The sequence below is a fragment of the Anser anser genome (assembly GCF_964211835.1).
Source record: "Anser anser genome assembly, chromosome: 21".
Classification (NCBI taxonomy): Eukaryota; Metazoa; Chordata; class Aves; order Anseriformes; family Anatidae; genus Anser; species Anser anser.
In genome coordinates, this window is record NC_139742.1 from 11,885,406 (window position 1) to 11,905,136 (window position 19,731).

General features: G+C 45.8%; 1 protein-coding gene across 10 annotated transcripts in view; it reads left to right on the forward strand.

Moving 5' to 3' along the window:
• SCAI (suppressor of cancer cell invasion) overlaps window positions 1-19,731 on the forward strand; it is a 43,671-nt gene that overhangs the window by 2,275 nt on the left and 21,665 nt on the right. For 2 of the 10 annotated variants that reach the window (XM_083807241.1, XM_083807242.1), the window contains exons 2-7: window positions 10,442-10,557; window positions 11,380-11,511; window positions 12,523-14,395; window positions 18,008-18,103; window positions 18,734-18,820; window positions 19,407-19,505. In XM_083807241.1, coding sequence (XP_083663367.1) covers window positions 14,256-14,395; window positions 18,008-18,103; window positions 18,734-18,820; window positions 19,407-19,505 — 422 coding nt within the window. In that variant the 5' untranslated portion in view covers window positions 10,442-10,557; window positions 11,380-11,511; window positions 12,523-14,255. Of the gene's footprint in view, window positions 1-7,082; window positions 7,636-10,441; window positions 10,558-11,379; window positions 11,512-12,522; window positions 14,396-18,007; window positions 18,104-18,733; window positions 18,821-19,406; window positions 19,506-19,731 lie in introns of those variants that run through there. The other 8 variants (XM_083807245.1, XM_083807246.1, XM_083807244.1 and 5 more) reach the window with 6 other exon arrangements.

The following is a 19,731-nucleotide window of genomic DNA, read 5'->3' on the forward strand; positions in this document are numbered from 1 at the left end:
GTTGATAAACAGCAGTGTAAATGGATAATGGAGATGAATCCGATCATCTGGATGCGTCGCTTTGGCTTGTCTTTTGCCATGTATGGTGACTTTGAGGCCAGAAGGAAGAGTTCTGGTGTGAAAGCCTGTTCTGAAGTGATGTTACAGTTAAGTCTTAGCTATTTAGGCAGTATTTGGAAGGGGGAAAAAAAAGCAGAATACAGCTATCAGTTTTATCACAGAAATCTGTGTTGGTGTCTTTTTTTCACGGAACTCTTCATAGTTCTTTTCATAGAAATGTTTAGTTGGAGTGAGCTGTGCAGGAGGAAAACCAGGACTTCTACATGCAATTTTTACACTTTTTCTTTGGTATTCTTGCCTAAGAACATTCTGCGGGCTTGGCTCTCATAGCCAAGCTGCTCTCTTTAAGCACATAAGCCCTATTCTGGATATGTAGTTTTTAAACAGGCTGGAAACAGAGTTATGGAATGGGGTATGTGTTGCAGCAGAGGAAGGCTGTTTAAAGGAGTGCACGAAGTTGTATGTGGGAGCTGCATGGAGGGTCAAATAGAGGTCTGTTTCTGTAAAGTATGTGTGTTAGTTGCCAACACAAATATTACCTAGCAGTTTACATGTGCTGAGAGAGCACAGTACAGTCCTGCAACAGGAATAGAATAGAATAACCATCAGTCTGGTTCCCTCAGGATATCAGTCAAGAAAGGAAGTGTGTGATGCCAAAAAGCCTGGATGGAACAGCAGGTTTGGAGGACTCCTCGCTTGAAGGATTTTTAATTATCGCTATTATTATAATGGAACACAGACTAGAAGCTCAATTTTTTGTATAATTAAGGTAGAAATCAGCAGAGGGATTTCTCTGCCTTGTGGTAGAGTAGCGGTCCAGGAGCGGTTTGTGCTCTGCAGGGTGAATTCCCGGAGTGGTGACGCTCTCCGTGCAATTCCCGTGCTTGCTGGCAGCTCACTGCCAAACACCGTCTTGGAGTGAGGAGGAGAACTGAGCTGATCAAAAAGCTTTCCCGAGCTTGCACTGCATTCTCTCTTGTCAGGGTGCGGATCCTGTTGGAAAGCAGCCATTGACACCTTGGCCAAGAACGCTAACAAGATGTAGCATGCGATGAGTCCTGCCCTGCAGGCTGGATGCTGGCCCCAACTGCCATTTGGACTATCTAGTAAATGGCTTGCCCTAAAGAGGTCTCCGAATTCTCTGCACCGCATTAACATCAAGTCCCATTGTATGGCAACCTTTCCGTTTTGAATTAGGAGTGTGTATAAAGGAGTTAAAACATCGGTCGTTTTCTGAGTCAAGAAAAAAAATTATCGTGTAGCTCGGATGCTTTTCAGGAACTTGGCCGCCGTAGATGCGAGAGGCATGTGCTTTTCCACACTGCTTTAGGTGATGGCTTAGTTCAAGGGGGCCCAGCTTTGGCTCAGTCAACAGTTGTGTTGGCGTCGTGCCATCGAACGTGCATAAAATGGAGCTGACTGCAACTCCCTGCTCGCTGCAATATGGAGGGGCACCCCGCGCGTCCCGGGGCCCCGGTACGCCGTGCTGCAGGTTGTCCTGGCTGCGGGAGCGACGTGGGGATGCGCAGCCCTGCAGCGCGTGCTGCTCTGCTGTGACTCGGGAGCTGCCTTTGAGTCCCTGGGTTGTATTTTGGTGTCTTGTCATAACTGATGCATTTCAGCCCTTACTGTGCCTGTGCTTCCAAAATCCTCCTCCCTTCTCGCAGTGGCTTATGTGCTTTTCCAGATGTGCGAGGTTCACGTCTCATTTACAGGCTCTTCCTGTGATTTTGTGGCTTCTGCGCGTTGCCACCAAATCAAGATAAAACACAACTGGCATTTTAGCTGCTCCAAGCACATTGTGTGTAAATAAACCACTAAATAGTTGAGCTTGTGAAATGTAAATACACACAGCTCAACCCGCTGCAGCTGATGGTGTTTTTCTCTCTCTCCTCTTCCCCTCCCACCCCTGCCAAGAGTAGGCTAGCCTGATGTTCTTTTTTTCTCCTGCTCTTTCATACAAAGCAAATGACTGCTAAGCACCATGTAGGTGGTATGCAGGCACCACTGCAGAGTCACGATTTGAATTAAACGTGGACGAAAGGAAGTAGGTGCATCCTCTTCCACGCTGCTTCTGAACCATCTTCTGGGGATTCCTGGACTCTGGTGACCCAGAGGCTCTGCCTCAGCCTGACTTTGGGCTTGGGCTCATTTTCAGCTGCGAGCTGGTTAAGTCAGCACAAGAGCAGAGACCCAACTGTGATGGCGTTTTGGGGCTTTGCCCTCTGTTCATCCCATACACAGAGGGTCGTGAACTGTAGCGAAAGAGGGATCACAGAGGGCACGGAGCGGACAAATGTGGAACAGATTGCGAGTGGCAGGAGCATAAAGAAGAGAAGCAAAAGTTTTGTGTTATGAAGTTAATTGAAAAAGGCCACATATGCATCCCATGGTGATATTGTGTCGCTCGTATTTAAAGTGAGTCGGCCTGGAGTGAATTCAGGAGAGCCTGCTGGTAAGGCGTGACGTAGACGATCTCTTGCTGTAGCGGACGGGAAGGGCCAGCTTTCTGTTCCCAGGGCATGGTGCCGGTGGGCAGCTCCACGCGGTTCTGGGGGAACGGTGCCAAAGCTGCAGTTCTGGGTGCAGGCAGGTGTGCTGGAAGCAATAAAGGGCTTGTAAAAAAAACTGGTCCTATAGCCTAGGCACGTATTTGAAACTGAAATAACAAGATTGACACTCTGTTCTGGGTATTCAAATTCATTTGCCTCCGAGCGGAGCAGGATTTGTAGCGTTGGCTGTTTCCCTGCGGGAGTCTTGAGTCAGTTCCTGCGGAGGGGCGGGCGGCAGCGCGGGGCTGGCAGCCCACGTCCCTGCGGGCTTCGGCGGCTGCTGGTGAGCTGCTGGGCGCCCGGCGGGCCGGGAACGGGCTGCGCGTTCGTGTGAAGGCAGAGCGCTGCCGGCCTGCGGTGGCTGCCGCTTGTGCACCTGCGTGCCTGCCGTCGGCCACGTCCACGTGCCGTAGCGCTGGGGGTCTGGAGAGCGCTACGCGTGCGCCCTGTCTTCTCGGGCATCTTCCCTCTCCTCCGCCCTGTGCGGCAAACAAGGCTTGTGCGGTTGCAGTCAGGCCTCCTCCTGCTTCTCCCAGTAACTCTTGGGTCGCTGTCCGATGACACCAGCGTTGCGGGAGGGACGAAGGCCCTGACGGTTCTCGAGCCAGTGATTCCACACAGCACGGCGGAGCTGAAGGAGCGGGACACGGTCGGTGTGTCTGAGGGGCAGGAGCGGAGGGCGGCCCGTCGGCTGACCGGTGCGCAGGGAGGCGCCGGCCTGGCCCAGCGTGCGGGGCAGTGCTACAGGACTCCTTGGCTTTGTGGCTTTGTTAGTTTTTTAACGTATCTCACCTCTTGCTTGGTTCGCAGAGCTTGCTACTTCTGCAAGTGAGCTGTAAAGTCGGTACGTTTTTAGTAGGAAAAATACTTTCCTGGAGAGTTCCCGATTGAGTAGAGCTATTTGCGTCTGCAGGTGATTTTCAGTCAGCCACACTGTCGTTTATTGACAAAATAGAAGTTTTTCACCCTCCTTGCTCGTGCTGCGTTTCCCTGTAGTGCCCTTTTGAAGTAACCCAACATCCAGGCACAGAGAACGTGATCCGACCGGCGTTTCGAGCCGAACGAAAGGGGTACTTGTTTCTGTGTCTGAAGTTACATTTTAAGTTGATTGTTGTGGTCAGACAAAAAAATGTCTCCGCAGGCCGGGCTCTGTGCAAGCCCTGTTCGTTGTGCATCCCGTGGGGGTGCTGTGCGAGCAGCGGGCGCAGCCCATGGGGAGCTTGGCCGGGTGTAGGCCGGGCCCGTCCCGCAGGCTGCAGCCCCCGGCCTGCGCCCCGGCGCGGGGAGAGCAGGATGGGGCCGGGGAGCCGCAGTCACCGCAGCGCGGACGTGCCCCGGGGTCAGCAGTGGCTGGGGATGAGAAATGCCTCTGTTTGGTTCCAGCTCGTACTACAAACCTTGGAATGATAAAGGAATCTATATATTTTTTTCCTCATATTTCTTTATAAAGTCGCTGTACCCGACGTGTCCCATTCCTCTGCCTGTCAGCCTGTGACGGCTGCGATGGATGCCTGCCCCTCGCCGCTCCCCCTGAAGTGCTGGCGCCAGCGAGCTGTGAAGCTTCTGGCGTGCACGTGTGAATGGGGGCACGCATTTACTGATGTGAAAAGGGGTTCTTGCACAGAACTGAGCGGCGGCTCAGGAATTTGGGGACGGTGGCGCTCAGCAGAGAATTAGGTATTTTGGCAAGAAGAATGGATTTGGGTTCTAATTAATTTTGTGTTGTCTGCAGCTCTGTCAGGACTAGCGCTCTGAGCAGAGTACGTGGAAACACACAGATGGTTTTCCCAAAACGTGCAGCGTAGCTTTGAAAGGAAACACAAGAGGCGAGTATGCCAGTCTGTAGAAGGAAGAGAGAGGCGAATAGCAAAGGTAGACGTCTTGCTTGACAGCAGCAGAAATGCTCATATTTCTCCTGGCCAATGGCAGCAGGGTGGTGCTGGTCCGTCTGTTGTAGACCAGTAATCTTTTGTTTGTTTTTCCTTAAAGGATGAAATGGGAAAGAACGTTGGCATAATGCAGGGGTGGGATTCTTTTTTTCTTTTGATGGGTACTGCCGTCATCTGCAGTGGTTCGGTGTGGTTTTTCAGGAGGAAGTTCTCAGCAGGGGAGGTGCCACAGCCAGCTGCTCGGAGTAAAGCATGAGGAAGATTCTTGGCATCTGTCCTTTCTTTTTAACAGGGAGTTAGCGGGCTGTTAGGAGCCCAGCACCATATTTCAGTATCATCTAGCGAGAACTTTGAAGCTTTCTGGATACAGAATGGTGCTTCAATCTGATCTGGAAGTAAGGGACAGCAAATCAGACCTTTATTGGTAGAGATTCGAGCTGTGATGGTACCAGGCTTTGGGTATGAGTGATCAAGAGCTTAGTTTTATCTATTTCTTATCAGCCAATTAATACCTACTGGGTGTCTGGCTTTATATTGCATTCCCTTTTGACAGTGATGCTGTGGGAGATGTTTCAGGATGAGCCGGTCTCTCTGACTCAAGGTTTGAAACCTTTCAAGTCCTGACAGATTAGAATGATTAGAAATAGAATTCCACCATTAGTTTCTGTGGAGAGCAGTTCTAATAATGCCTTAGTCTGGGGAAGTTCCTGTTTCAACAAGATAGATGTAGAAAGTTTATTTGCTTTTGCTTTTTGGTTATTACTTGCATCTCTGTGCGAGGAGTGGGAAGCATTTGAAAAGCAGTTTATATTTCTCTGCTGTGATTTCTTGATTAAAATGGTAAAACTATCCATGAAGCTGTGAATCAGGATGCGACCATAACTTACTCTTATCATTAGCTCACTTGTCTAAGCACATGATTATATTTCCTGCTCGACTCCAGCATTTGAATATTAATCAGAGCCTCAACTGTAAACCCCAGGCCATTTGTATTCGGTGCAAGCAATGAAACTCCAGATCAGCAAGAGTTTAGGACGTGCCGTTCATGTGACAGTGTGCTGTTTCATGTTGCATCTGTTGCAGAAATGCAAGTTCTGATTCTCAGGCTAAGGGTTAATCAAGACAGCCAGCCCAGCCTAGCTCGCTGCTTGGTTTGCAGCCTGCTGTCATCAGTTGCGCGGGTGAAAAACACTAGAGCAGCACTTTTGCCATAAGATGTTGCTCTTCCTCTTATTCCTCTTCCCAAGACTGACCACCCTGGGTTGCCATGCTAGACTTGCATCTGCTGTCCTGTTTTGAAGCTCCTGTGGGGGTTATTTAAGGGACAGAGTGGAAAGCCCAGTAATCAAAACAGCTGGAGCCTGAAATAAAATACAGATTCTTGTTCTAATTTTCGCCACGAAGCTTCCCTGGGTCATATTGATCACTTTTCTGGGTCATAATAAACATTTATCTGCGTAGTGTGAATATTCAACATCCAGACTTAATCTTTGAAAGGCTGAACCTCCCCGGGGATCAGTATTTGTAAGGTGCGTGAAGTCACTCGCTATGCGAGCGATGTGTTCTGCTTTTAGGAAGAGTTGCTTCCGAAAGATATATTTGTGCCTATACTTAGGAAATAATAGGATTTTTTAATGAAAGTGATGGTTTGAAGTATAAATGCCTAAAGCTTTAGGGCTAAATTCCTCCGATTTGAAGTAAGAAAGACTGGTTGGTTATCACGTATGTGAAGTATCTGCGCTTGTGCTCAGTGATACAGACTTTGATTTCTTAAAACACAGGAGAGATGTGCAGCTAAAGGCTGTGTAATGGGATTGTGCCTCACCTAGTACAGGATGAGAGTTTTAAGTCTAACGCCGATTGTCTGGTGAGAAGAGTTGTTTTTTCAATTGACCATTTAAATGAAGTAGATAAAGCACTGCTAATGGGCACTCTTGGCTCTTATCCCGTAAACATTTGTGCGTGTGAGGAGCTGTGCGTGTGAGGAGCTGTGCGGGCTGACTGGAAGGCAGCTGGGCTCCTGAGCCCGCTGCTGAGCAGGAGCGATGGCTTGGCAAAGGAGACATCAGGAGGTCGAGGTGCCACGTCCAGCCCACGCTGCTTGTGCAGCTCCGGGCACCTTCCCTCGTTTGGCGTGCCCGTGCTCAGCAGTTTGCCCAGGTCGCAGGCACCATCCTGCTCCAGGATCGCCGCTTGTTCCGCAGCGAGTGTCAGGCGTGAGGCTGTGACCGCCCGCTTCTACCGGACAGACGGATCGCAGGTTAGAGCTACCCTGGCTGAGCAATAAATCTGCCTAGGGAGACGTGCGTGTAATGCCGTTGGTTAACATATCTGTGCTTGACTTCCGCTGTCAGCTTGGTTTCTGTGAAGCAGGGTGTCCTTTCACCATGCACAAAGCATGCCTTGCCTTGCAAGCTTGAGCCTGAGCATAGGGCCAGTTGGGAGTGCACACCGTTGACTCGAGCAGACTTTTTCCCTTCCAACCGAGCCTGGAAAACCTTAGCCAAAAGACAGCAAACCGCAGGGAAGTGGAAATGTGTGTGATGTAAGTGACACATAACTTTAAAAACTACTTGCTAGCATCGTGAAGCTTTCATCCGTTTCCCATCCAACCCCTCCTCCTCCTACTGCCTTTCAGCTCCAACTGCTCTGCATGGTCTTGGCGTTCTCTGGGATGCCTGTAAGCTCTTCTCTCCCATCCTCCATGCTGCAGTGGGATGAATTTGCACAATATAACAACGTATTGTACTGAGCAAACCTGGAATTGTGCATTCTGAGAGCGTGTTGGTAAGAACCTGGCACGTGAAGTGCTGTGTTTGGCTAGCACAATTTTTCTGCCTTGTATAGCCTGAGGAGTTGGCAAAACCTTTGAGAGAATAATAACTTCTGCTGAAAGTCACATTTTTCTGTCTTATTTTAAGTCTTAAATCAGTGTTTCAGAGTCTCCTTCAGACTCTAGAGATATCTACCTACCTACCTACCTGCATCCCCATTTTTATATATATACATATTTTTTCCCAGCAGCATCGTTCTAAAATGTGCTACTTGAATAAAAAACAAGAAATGTGCAGAGCAGCCCGGTGGTTTCTTTTGTGTGAAAGAAAGCAAAAAACATCAAACACAAGAACAAAAACGTAAGTAGGTGATATTTCTAATATAGCCGGGCTTAGAAAACTGGGACAACCGTCTGTCTGCAGAAGAGGAGCACGGATCTGCGGGGTTACTTCTTGAATCGAGGAGGAGAGGTCTACATTGTGGATATACTACTGGTTGCATTTTATTTCTTTTTGTCATTTGTAGCTCAGCAGTCCCTGAGGAAACGGCGATGTCAGTAGCTGTCTTCCTCCCTTTGCTGTGCCACTTGCTGTTTCTAATAATAATTTTCTCTTCTGTCTGTGATGCTGCTGCATTACAACACAGTCTCTGAGGCAGGGAAGACCTCCTCCTTTCCTGCGCTGCTGCGATCGTAGTTCTTTCTTTGTACAGCACCAAATGCCACCCTCTCTGGTGCATGAGAAGCCAAACCCAGTGCATGAGATAACTGATTTTATTTTTCTTCTTGATTTAAAAAGGAAAAGCCAGCTTCTCCTGTCACTTAACTGCTCATTTTCCTTTTTCTGTCCATCTTCCCTTCCCATCTTCTCTTCATATTCAGGCACATGCTGTGGCTGAGTGAAACTAGGGTTTAAATTGCAGCAGTGCTCAGCTCGTGCCTGTAACCAAAATGTTGCTTTGAACTTGGGATCTGTGGAAAAAATTACCTTCTAGCAGCTTTTCTAAACATACCTCACAGATGGAAATTGTCATGCTTCTTACAACTGCACGTATTTTTTCTCTGCTTCTACTTCTTTCTTGGTTGAAATCCTTATTTCTTTTTCCGTTATTTTTTCCCTGGAAGGAAGGCTCTGCTTGCCCATTATGTGGCTCAGTCCGAATGTTTTGGTAGCGTAACCTCTGTATGGTTGTTTTTATAATCACCGTGAGGATAGGTTTGATGCACGGTGAGTAAGAAACGTGTCCATCCTGAGCAAGCCTCGTCTTACTCCTTAAGCATCTCCTTAAGGAATTTCAGGAGGACTTTCCACTGTACCGTGTCCATCTGTAAATGCACCAGGTGGTTAGAAGTACTCCAGTTTTCTGAATGCAAGATGTGGCAGAGCCAAAACGTGCCTTTAATTATCCTGCAAGAGAGTGAAACTTGAGCTCCTCCGCAGGCACCGTCCAGCGGCGCTACTTGGGGCGTACTCATTCCCTCTCCCCACGGAGGCATTGTGTCTGTTGTATCTGTTCTGTCCCACGGGCAATTACGTTTGCATCTTCAGGTCTTTGGTGGTTTTGTGACTGTGTGGATAACTACAGTTTTGTTTCATTCTCCTTTTAACTGCGATTTGGCTGTTTCATTATAAAATAACCTAAAACAACCAGGGCACGTTGAGACTTCTGTGTGTAATGTATTGTGTACTAATGAAATAGCTTGTTACAAACGCCTGAGTCCTACCCATTCATTCTGATGTCTCAGACCAGCTGTCTTCTGGTCACCTCCCTCCCTCTAAAAGCATCAGCAGAAAATGAGATAAGTTCCCGTGCTCGTCTCACGAGGTAATGATTAACGTTGGGCGAGAGGAGTACCCTCAAAATGTTCGACAAATATTAATGAAGTTAGGCTGTGCATGTCTGAAAAGCTGGCAGGTAGGATTTTTTCCAAGTCCTGCTGTGGATCAGGGTGTTCCTGGTTTCTCACAGAGACTTCTGCCCAAAGCCCTGCAGGAGAAGCCTGCCTGCGGCCGGGAGGGCGGTGTGGCCACCACGCCGTGCTGCGCCCATCCACACCGGGTCTGGGTCTTGTGAAACAGCAAAACAACAGGCTTCAGAGCCAGTTTGTTGTCATGGGGGCTGAAAGGCTCTTGGGTAAAGGTGGGTGTTTTTCTGACGCCAGGTGGTGGGGGCAGCGGCGGGGATGGCGTGCTGCTGCGGGTGAGCCTGCCCCGCGCTCCTCGTCCCCGCTTCGCGGTGCCACCTCTCAGCCTGGTCCCGGGCTGGTGGTTGCCTCAGTGCCGCCTGCGTGGCTCGGTTGCAACATGCATTTGTTTGCATTCCTGAACCCCTGTATAGAGGGGGAGAAAAAAATGTTGTGAATGTTGTAGCGGGCTGTCTCCGGGGTGTACTAATTTTCCAGGTATGTGTGCAGCGTCCAAGTATGCTGAAATGCGGTTTGTTTTCTGGGTTCTTTCAGCAGGAGTCTTGGATAAGAAGACAGGTCGTTCCCTGTGCTTTCAGGCATTTTTTTCAATAAGCAGAAAAGGTGCTTTGGCCCTCTGCTTCAATAAGAAGTCCAAAGCCTTATGCCAGTAGCCATATCATGAAGCTGAACATACAGAATATTCTCCAGTTTTTTTTGTTTTCAGCTGGGGAATCTCTTCCTTTCTCCCCCTCCTCCCCCCAACTCCCCTGCAGTTCTTCTGACTTTCCACAAATTAGTTTTATGCTAAATAATTAGGAACTGGCAGGGCTTAGCATAGGCTTTCAAAGTACGTCTTAACTGTCTACAATCTGAAAAGTCTTTTTTTCCTTCCTTCATTCCCATTTTTTGTTCTCCCCCAGCTTTTTATGGTTTCTCTGCAAGTATTTTGTCTGCTGCCTGATACCTTTCAGAGCAGCAGGCAGGGAATTTGCTAGCTTGTCTTTTAGTGATTGCATAAACAGTCCTCTTTGCAGAGGGCCTGGCGACTCTAATGTGAGGACTGTGGTTGGTTTTGCTTGCCTGCTCCAGGGCTAACACAGATTCAGTTGGCCAATGTTAGCAATGGTTGGGGTAGATGAGTAGTGTAATTTAAAGGTAGCATACGATAAAACTGACTGTACCATTAAATTAAATTTGGGGAATGATATACTGACTGTATGAAAAATACTCAGCCATTTAAGCAACCCCTCGTTTTTTAGAAATCTGTCTGAAGTTGCTCTAGAGTGTCCGATCGTCCCCAGCGGAGCGCTGCAGAACCCGGGGGCTTCGCCGCAGGATTTAGGTCAAGCTTGCTGCAGAACACACAGGAGCTGGGGTATTGTCCCTCTTCCTGAAATTCTTGAATCACCTCCTGGCTGCTTCTGACATCTGTTTTTCAGCTCTCATTGTTCCCTTCGGTTTCATGTGTTGGTGCTCTGAGTGCTGGCTGTTGTGTTTCACTCTGTGTGATCGCAAACGTAGGGATCTCAGATGTGGGCCGGTGCTTTGCAATATTCACATCCTGCTTTGCTGGACTCATACCAACAGGTTTCGACATCTGGCTGGTATGTTTGAACTCTTACATGGTCTGGCACCCATACTCACCCATATTGCAGTCTCCTGACAGTGAGCAGAAACTTCCTCTTTTTCTGGAACTCTTCAGCAGGCAGCTGGTGCGCTGCACCCTGTGCTCTTGCAGTAGTGCTCTAGTGCACTGACACGTGGGTGTACAAAACTCAGGTGAATGTGTCTGCATCTTGTCTGCCCTGGGAATCACAGAATTGCTTGGTCAGCAGTGCACACTCACTGCCATCCCCCCAAACTGGAAGGCAAATTCAGAATGTCTTTGTCCAAGTATGAAACTCAAATGTTTATGTTAAAATCCTTTGACTAGCATTTTTGTGTTTGTGAATACAGTCCTCAGTTATTTTATGACTCTTGTGCCAATTCTATTTTTAATTTTGTTCTGTTAGCTAGTGCATTGTGAAGTAATAAGTCCCATGCTTTGATTCTCAGATGTTGCTTTTAACGAGTCTTGAGTCACCCAAGGGAGCATTGCATGCTCGTTGTCACCATCCCCGTGGAACATGCATCTAATCTGGGTGAGTTCATAGTAGCCCTCAATTACTGAGTAATATGTCTATTTTCTTCTTTGTAGGACTGAGTTTGCCCTAAAAGAAATCATGTCATCAGGAGGAGCTGAAGATGATATTCCTCAGGCAGAGAGGAAAACAGTTACAGACTTTTGCTACTTGTTGGATAAATCTAAACAGCTCTTCAATGGCTTAAGGTTAGTGCATTGCATATTTGATAGTACTCCTTCAGAAAAGCATTGGAACATACGCTCGAGTATGTGAGTGAATGTGAAGTACGACGTACAATCAGCATTTTAATCTCGAAACCAGCAAGTTTGTTTAGGAGAGAGCAGCGTGCACCTGTGTAGGGGTAGTTTTGGACCATATATGTAAGAACGTCTGTAGAAGTTCGCATGGGCTGTTTGCATGTTGTTCAAGCGCAGATCACAAAGATAGCAGAGTACTTACAGCCATTCTGTCTGTTCTTTTGGGGCAGAGTTAGTACTTTTATTGGATTACCAGATAAGAGATGTAGTTTTCATGTACATCCATGGTATTTTGACAAAAAGTAACCTTCTTATCCAGACAGAAGATAGGAGGTAACCTTTGGATGGAATTTGGGCAATAAAAAATAGAGAGATGGGCTTCAGCAGCCAGCTCTCCTGTGTGAAAATAAAAACATCCTAGAATGGTTAGCTGCCTTTGTCCTTGCTGTAACTTGGCACAGTTAATGTAGGTGCTTCTTGCACCAAACTTCACCGCCGTTTCACCTACAAGGCCTGTGATTCCTATGGCTGTAGCTGGGTAAAGCAGCATTCAGGTTATCTCCTCTGTTAATGCTTATTCTCTTCCGGATAGTTCACCTGGAAAGGACTTGGCAAGTATCCTGATTCTTAGTCCAGTTGCTTGCTTTTCCTTTTAGCGTAATAAATACATTGATACCTGCCTGCCCTCTTCTGTTTTGAAGATGATGGTAGCCTTTGCTGCTGTATTTGATGCCGTTGTCTTGTCCCTAACATGTTTCATGGAAAAAAAAAATGTGGTGGGGGAGGGAGAGGAGAGCAATGATTTCCTTCCCGAAATCTCCTCTGGGCACTTCAGCTACAGGGAACTGAGCCTATAGCTGTGTTGGCAGCTGCTTAGCTATTGCTGCTGCCAAAAATGCAAGGGCTCAGCCTGCCACGTCTTTGTTTCAGTAGCATTTCCTTCCTCTCTTCCCAATACAGATGCCAAATACAGCATTTGAGGAAAACATATGATGATCTGCCAAGGTTGCTGCTCCAAAGTATACTTCATGCTCACACTGCCAGTGATACCGTCCTTTTGTGGCCATACCTACTAGAATAACTTAGAAAGGAGGTTGTCTTCCTAGTATCTATACTTGTTTTTGGACGAGCTATAAGTTATAAACAACTGTTAATGAAGTGTGTTCCAGTTTCTCTTTTTCCTCCTTTCCCCACTCCCACTTGCTTTTCTCATCGAAATGTGGAGAGGGAGTGTGTTACAAAACAGCTTTTCACGGTGTGCTGTCTCCTGTTATCTTCTTTTTGATGCTAAAAAGTGCTTCAGTGTGTTCAGTATCATAGAGAAGCTTGAAACTTAAATGAGGAGACTTTCCACATGTGTTGTACTTTCCCAGACTGCAAAGCCTTGTTACTCATTGTGTTGGCTGCAAGAATCACGACTGCTGTCCTTTCATGGAAAGAACTGGTAGTATTTAGCTGTTATTTCTCAGACTTGCAGTAAGATGCAAATTGAACCTCTAAGTTTTATGAGATGCTGCTGATTTAGAAACAACGGGGCCCTGCTAGCTTCAGGTGATGCAGCGGGCTGTAGCCCTGTCTCACGCTGGGAAAGGGACTGGCTTCTCACACCAATGGCATCGGTGGGGCGGGCGACTGCGTGCTGTACTGGTGTGCTTACCTCTGTGGGTTGGTAGAGGCCAGGGGGACGCCGTGCTGAAACCCCGTTATCCCACTGCTGTCTAGGTTCTGGGAGCAGGAGCCTATAATTACTACAAGCATATGAACATAAAAGGAAATTGTCCTTTTTATCTCCTGTCAAAACTGTGAATGTGTTTGAAGCTCTGAATGTTAAACTTACTGTAACCTTCTTTTTGAATCGAAGTGTGCTGCTGAGCCCCTAGGACTTTCTCAGTGTCTCTGTGAGCTATGTCCCTGTGTGACAACTCCCACGAGGTGCTGGCCAAACAAATCTCAGCACCTTTAATTGCTTTCCTGTACTATCTGGCATCTGCCAACAGCATGGATGGAACAAACTTCTGGCAGAAAATGAATTACAAGCACAGGAGTAGTGCTGGTCTTTGCTAAGGCTATGCAGCAATAGTGGATAAAATTCTCTGTGGAATTTACCCACCAGCCACTCCAGTGTGGTAAGGAACCAGTCTTCTGTGCCCGGGGTGAGAAACCCATCCTTTCAGAACACGGGAGTTCTTGTCTTCACGTCCGGTCTGGAATATTGTGACATCAAAAAATCAGAAACAGTCTCCATGTGTTGCTGGAGGCCGATGTGTCTCCATGTGTTGCTGGGGATTGCTTCTTGCTGCCCCTTCGTCCCTCTCTGAAGCTGATCATGATCAGTAATAGCACGAGTGAGTGCCCCTACCACTGCTTGGTCCCTACCCAGCGTCCTGAGCCAAGCGCACCCTGGAAGAAGAGGGAGCTGTTGCCTTTTTCTCTATGTATGGCTTTTGTCCTTCTCTAGATCTGAAAGCCGCAAAATGTCTTGCTGTACTGTAGGTATTTTGCTTTCAATTTGGGTGTGTAGTTAATTCTGGATCATATATTCCCTGCCTCCTTCAGTGGGAGAAGCTGTATTAATGATCCGCTTTGCAGTCAGCTGAGTCTCTAAAATTCTTTTGGGCTATTACTTCTCACCAAATAAGGCAGATCCTCTGGTCTCATTAAAGAAGCTGTGCACTAAATGTCCTCTCTTGCTTATGCTGTCTGCTTTCTCACAGCAAAATTTCTTGATACATGGGAGCAACATGCGTGATCAGAACACAGAACAGCAAATGGGAAGGAAAATGGATGGTAGCAATGGCAGGGCTTGTCTGCAAAAATCTGAGATGGAACCATGGTAATGTATTGTCATAAATGAAGTGTTATTACAGCCATGTCAGAATACTATCAAAAGAACAAGTGCTACTGTCTGTTTCCATGGAGATCTTTCCTGTTCCCTGGGGAGCTGAGGAATCGCATGGTATTGTGCAGCTATGCCAGCTGCAATTAGGCGAGCATAAAGCTAGAGAAATATACGTGTGGACACCCAGCAGTGACCGTGGACAACAATGGCCAAACATATGTACGCTGCACTAACAGCTTTTTAAAATATCATTGATTTTCACATATTCCGAACTAGTGCAGCACAGCAAGTTGAACTCGGTTTTGGAGGAATGCTCAGGCTTGTATAGAGAGGAAGGTGCAAAATAAGAGGAGTCAGTTGCATGAGGGAAGATGTCAGGTGAGGTACAAAGAACATTTTAGCTTACTGATGTGGGATATATTCGTAAGCATCATCAGCAAACAGATGTTTATTTCTTCATTTGTGCAAATACCTGCTTTTTCCCAGTATTCAAGGGAGGAAGGGTGCATCTTCTTCTCTCCTTATGTCAGACCTCTGCTCAAATGTCCTGAGCAACTTTGCCTAGAAAGCTCAAATTAATACTTGGAGTCAGTTTACTAATTCAGTCATTAAGTCAGTGTCATTGAACTTTTTTTTTCCTTTTTTTTTTAATTTTAAATGATGAGTTTGCATCTTATTTTGTGTTCTTTTTGTGTTTTGTTTTTTTTTTACCCCTTCAAAAAAAACCCCACAAACAATGAAACTTGTGCACATGCTAATTAAATTTAACATTACCTCTTGCTATATCAAAGCTTGCAATATATCTTAGTCATGTATTTGGACAATTTGTTAACTTCGTTGTTTAGCTGAAATGTTTGCATTTATTACTACAATATTTTGCGTATATTACTACAATAGAAAGTGGTGAATCTTTCATTGCAGTAAATTATTTAAATGTATGTATTTTTGTATCAATCTGTATTTGGATGAAGACGTATATTGTGTTGGTCTGAAGCACCTGCTTATGCTCCTGTTTACCCCTCGCTACAACAAAGTATGTTCCAAGATGTTGAGCAGTCTGAGATGATCCTTTTTTTTTTTTTTTTAAATAAAATGCTACCTTGGCATCTCCATAGAATAGCAGCAGCAGGTATTGGAACGGCTTTTCTGGGTTCGTAAGTGTCATAGCTGATAACAGATTCGTTTTGCATATAGTAACTAAGCTAGGTCCCCTCAAGCTGTGTGGGAAGTATAGTTGGCTGATGAGCAAAAGAATATTAATTTACTTTTCTACCCAGGGTGCTGTTAAAGTAGTTCCAGTTAGCAAAAATGCACCACAGTTTTTTTCTCTGGAAATTGTGGTGTGCTGCTTTGCCTGTCTTACTCTTCCAGAGGACATGGCGTGGTTTCCAAAAGGCGGTTTGGAGTGGTTTTGCAGCAGTCTGGGCATCCCAGGCTTGGAGGTAGAATATTCTGCTTTTGTCTGCAAGTCTGCTGAAGACTGAGGTTTTGGATGGTGCGTGAAGCAGCCCAATGATCTGAGAGAGCATTCCCTGAAGGAATAATTCTGGAATCAAATGACAGATTATGCCATCTTGCACAAGTGATTCCAGTTCCGTGTAGGGTTGTATACCTCCTCTGAATCAGCTTCAGTATAGTTTGTAAGCAACATGCATTCAGTGAGACTGATGGGTTTTGGTCTCCTCTGTTGCATTCGTTCCAAGGCTCAAATAACTCCCAGATGAAGGCCTTCTACTAGGATTAAGAGCATGTGTATTTAAAGCTAAGATCCGTAGGACTACATCATCGTTGTGGGGTGGAGCTGGGGGGAAATACAGCTTGGAGCTTGAATGAACGTACGCAAGGAGAGTTATGTGGCTTGACTAACTTGTCTTTCTGCACTGGAGACCAGTGTGGAAAATAGAGTCTCGGGTTCCAACCTATCACTAAGTGTGAGTTAGAGGGTGACAAATGTTTCTCTGATGATGTAACCTGACCCAGTGAATGTTAGCCGTGAGCATCTGTATTGCTTGCTTGGCCTGGTGACACTTGCACAGCTGATTTATGGATGATGTTATAATAGGGTCTGTTTCTGAAACAGTGAGCAGCCTCATCCATCTAAAAAAGGAAATTTCCTTAATGGGTAGCAAGAAATATTTTCAATCTAAATGAGTCTAAGTGAACTAATTACCATTAGATTATTCTGCTTGCTCTTGGGTAGTGTGGTTTGTTTTGTTTTGTTTTGTCTTTAATTTCTTTTTCTTTTTATTATGGGTAAGAGTCCAGTTTAGCTTTCAGTGCATGTAACCAATGAAAATACTTCTCTTAGCAAGACAGTAAGATGTTTTCAATCACATGTTGAAAAATGCATGTAGGAACATGGTCGTCTGTTCTTTGGGTTGACTGTAGGCCTATTTTTCTAAGGTTGTTGAGAACCTGTTAATACTGAGGAGCCTTGATAAAGGCATGTTTATGGGGTTAGCATGGATTCCTTTCTACTCCTTAGACAATGTTTTTGTGCATATCCAATCACTTGACTCTTGTGAGCTCACTCATGGGAGTACTACTTCCATCTGTTGCCATTCTGCGTGTTGGAGTAGCCACTCTGGCATTCCAGGTACATCTGGAGAGAACAGGCGCATGTGTTCAGTGTATTGTGTGTTAATAACAAATACGGTATGAATGCATCATAAATATACCATATGTTTCATAGCTGACTTGGAAGTGAATGTCTACCTGTATAACTGGTGGAAGCTGTGGGACACAACTCACCCCGGACAGTCAGCCTTTCCTAAGGGGTCTGCTGTGTCGGGATCGTTGGCCAGTCTGATTTGTAGCTGGACAGGTGCCCTCAGGTGGGGTGTTAAGGACGGGTGGGTGTTGACTGGTGATAGACACTAGAATGATTAGAATAATTCTGCTGTTCCTTGAATAAGTGATTGAATTACAGTTCACACATATGAAGGGTGAAGTATTGTCTTAGCAGGAAAATTTTACCTCAGACACTTACGGTTAAGCTGCATACCTTCAGTTTAACATGACAGCGTTGTCCTTTTTTGGATGGAATCTGTAAAACCAGGGCAATTTATGACACTGGCTCTCTGTATCCCCAAACAGTGATTACCTTTATGCAATCATTCTGAACATTTGCAAAATGCATGGGACCTTTATTAACACTGACAACTTTAATTCTTTTTTCATTTGAAAAGTGACTAGAGAATTCAGCTGGAAGTAGGAAGCCATAGTTAGGAGACAGTAGTGAAGAATTGCTTCATGCCCATGCATGCTTCTTTCTCGTATATATGAGTACACAGCCTCGTACATATGTTAAGTGAATATGCTGCCTGGCTGTTTTGGGGGTAAATGTGTTGGGGATAGTATGGTCAGATCTCGATATATGTACTTCCTACAAGCCAAACAGCATTTCCTTGGAGATTGCAGTTAGAACAGGTTTTGAAAAACTGTAGGAATCATGCTTCTTGTAGTTCTGGGTGCAGGCAGAGTTTGAAAATATTTCAAGTCAATTCTGAACAAAGCTATTCTGACACTGATTCAAATACGCTGCCGTCATGCTGGGTTGACTGGAATCTACTCAGTAACTCTGTGTTTGTCGCTTGTCTGTTGCAGGGATTTACCTCAGTATGGGCAAAAGCAGTGGCAATCCTATTTCGGGCGAACGTTCGATGTTTACACCAAACTCTGGAAATTCCAACAGCAACATCGGTAAGGGAATGTTGTAGACAACCGTTTTCTATGGATTTAAAGGCAACTTTAATCTCTGGTATTACGGTATGCCTAGGGGCCCCAGTTAAGACTGTGATTTCACTGTTATTCAAGCATGAAGGGAGGGAACAGTCACTTCCTGGAGTGCTCACAGTCTAATGAATTAAAATGTTACAGAGTTTTCGTTTTATTTTATTTTTGAACAAAACCTTTTGCTCTACTTGAATGCATGTTGCTTTAATATATTGCCAAGGAGAAGCTGAGATGATGGCTTCTGCGGTGCAGAACCCATCTGGAATGGTGTGAAGCGCCTTGCTGCAGTGTGGGCTCCGATCTTTCACACCTTATGTTGGCTGTGTTGTTGAGTGTTCTCCTGGGAAGTGGTGACCTTTTTGTGTATTTTGTGCAACATACTTATGTCTAGCTCTTGCAAGTTTTTGCAACATAAATGGTCCTTGTTCTGGTGTGTGTATGCAGTGCTGTTGGCTCTGTGAGGGACTGCTACTGGGAATGCCACACCAGGAATGAAAGCTGAATTTGGCCCTACAATGGCTCTTTGTCTTGTCTGGTGTGATGTTCTGAGAAATTCTGGAATGCCTTTTAATCTCTCTTTTCTCTCTTGCGAAATAGACAAGTATTGGACAATCGGTATGGGTTGAAGCGGTGGCAAATTGGGGAAATTGCTTCCAAGATTGGGCAGCTCTATTACCATTATTAGTAAGTAAGCACAGAAAAGGATTCGGTAGGGAAATGCAGAGTTAGTGGCAGTTTCACGCCAGTTATCTGGATGCTCAGTCAGGAGCCTGCTGAGGTAGAAATGAATGCCAGTTGAGTTGTGATGTCTGTTTGTGAATGAGAACACACTTGGGACTGCATGGGGGTGCTGCAGAGAAAGGCACCTGTGAGCCTGATGTGATATTGTGAGAGTCACACTGATACTGCCTAAGGAGTTGTCTCCTCCCTCAGAAGTGTCTTTAAGTCTTCCATGTGCGCTACATTTGACTCTTGTGCAAAAGTGTGATTTACAAGTTTGGGAGCTTAATGTTCCTTTAAACATGAATTAACCTGTCACCTGTACATGTGGGCACAAGATAGGCAGATTTGATTGTTTTCAGAAATGGAATCCAAGCTCTGAAATCTGTATTCCCAGCATGCACAAAGAATGAGAGTCTGGCTTTCATACAATGTTACTTGAGGAGGGAGTTTTGCCATTGATGCACAAGATGGTTGAGGGGGCAGGAAGGGAGGGTCTGGCATGGATTTTCATCTGAAGCAGTGAGCTAATCTGATTCTTCCTCTACAGCTTGCGCACTTCAGAAACCAGCTATCTCAATGAAGCTTTCTCCTTCTATTCGGCAATTAGGCAGAGGTCATACTATTCCCAAGTCAACAAAGAAGACAGGTATGTCTGAATGCATGCACTCCTTTTTTTCTTTTCTTCCCCAAGGCTAGAACGATGTATGAAAGTAGCAAATAATTATGGACTGTAGGATCAAAACTGAGATGAAATCAATGTTTTTGGAGGAAGTTTCTTTCAACCCTTTTGCAGTGATTAAAAACCTCAGGATAAATAAGAGCTTTTCAGGATGACTGGAAGAATATTCTATTGTGTAGTCCTGGCTAGAAAG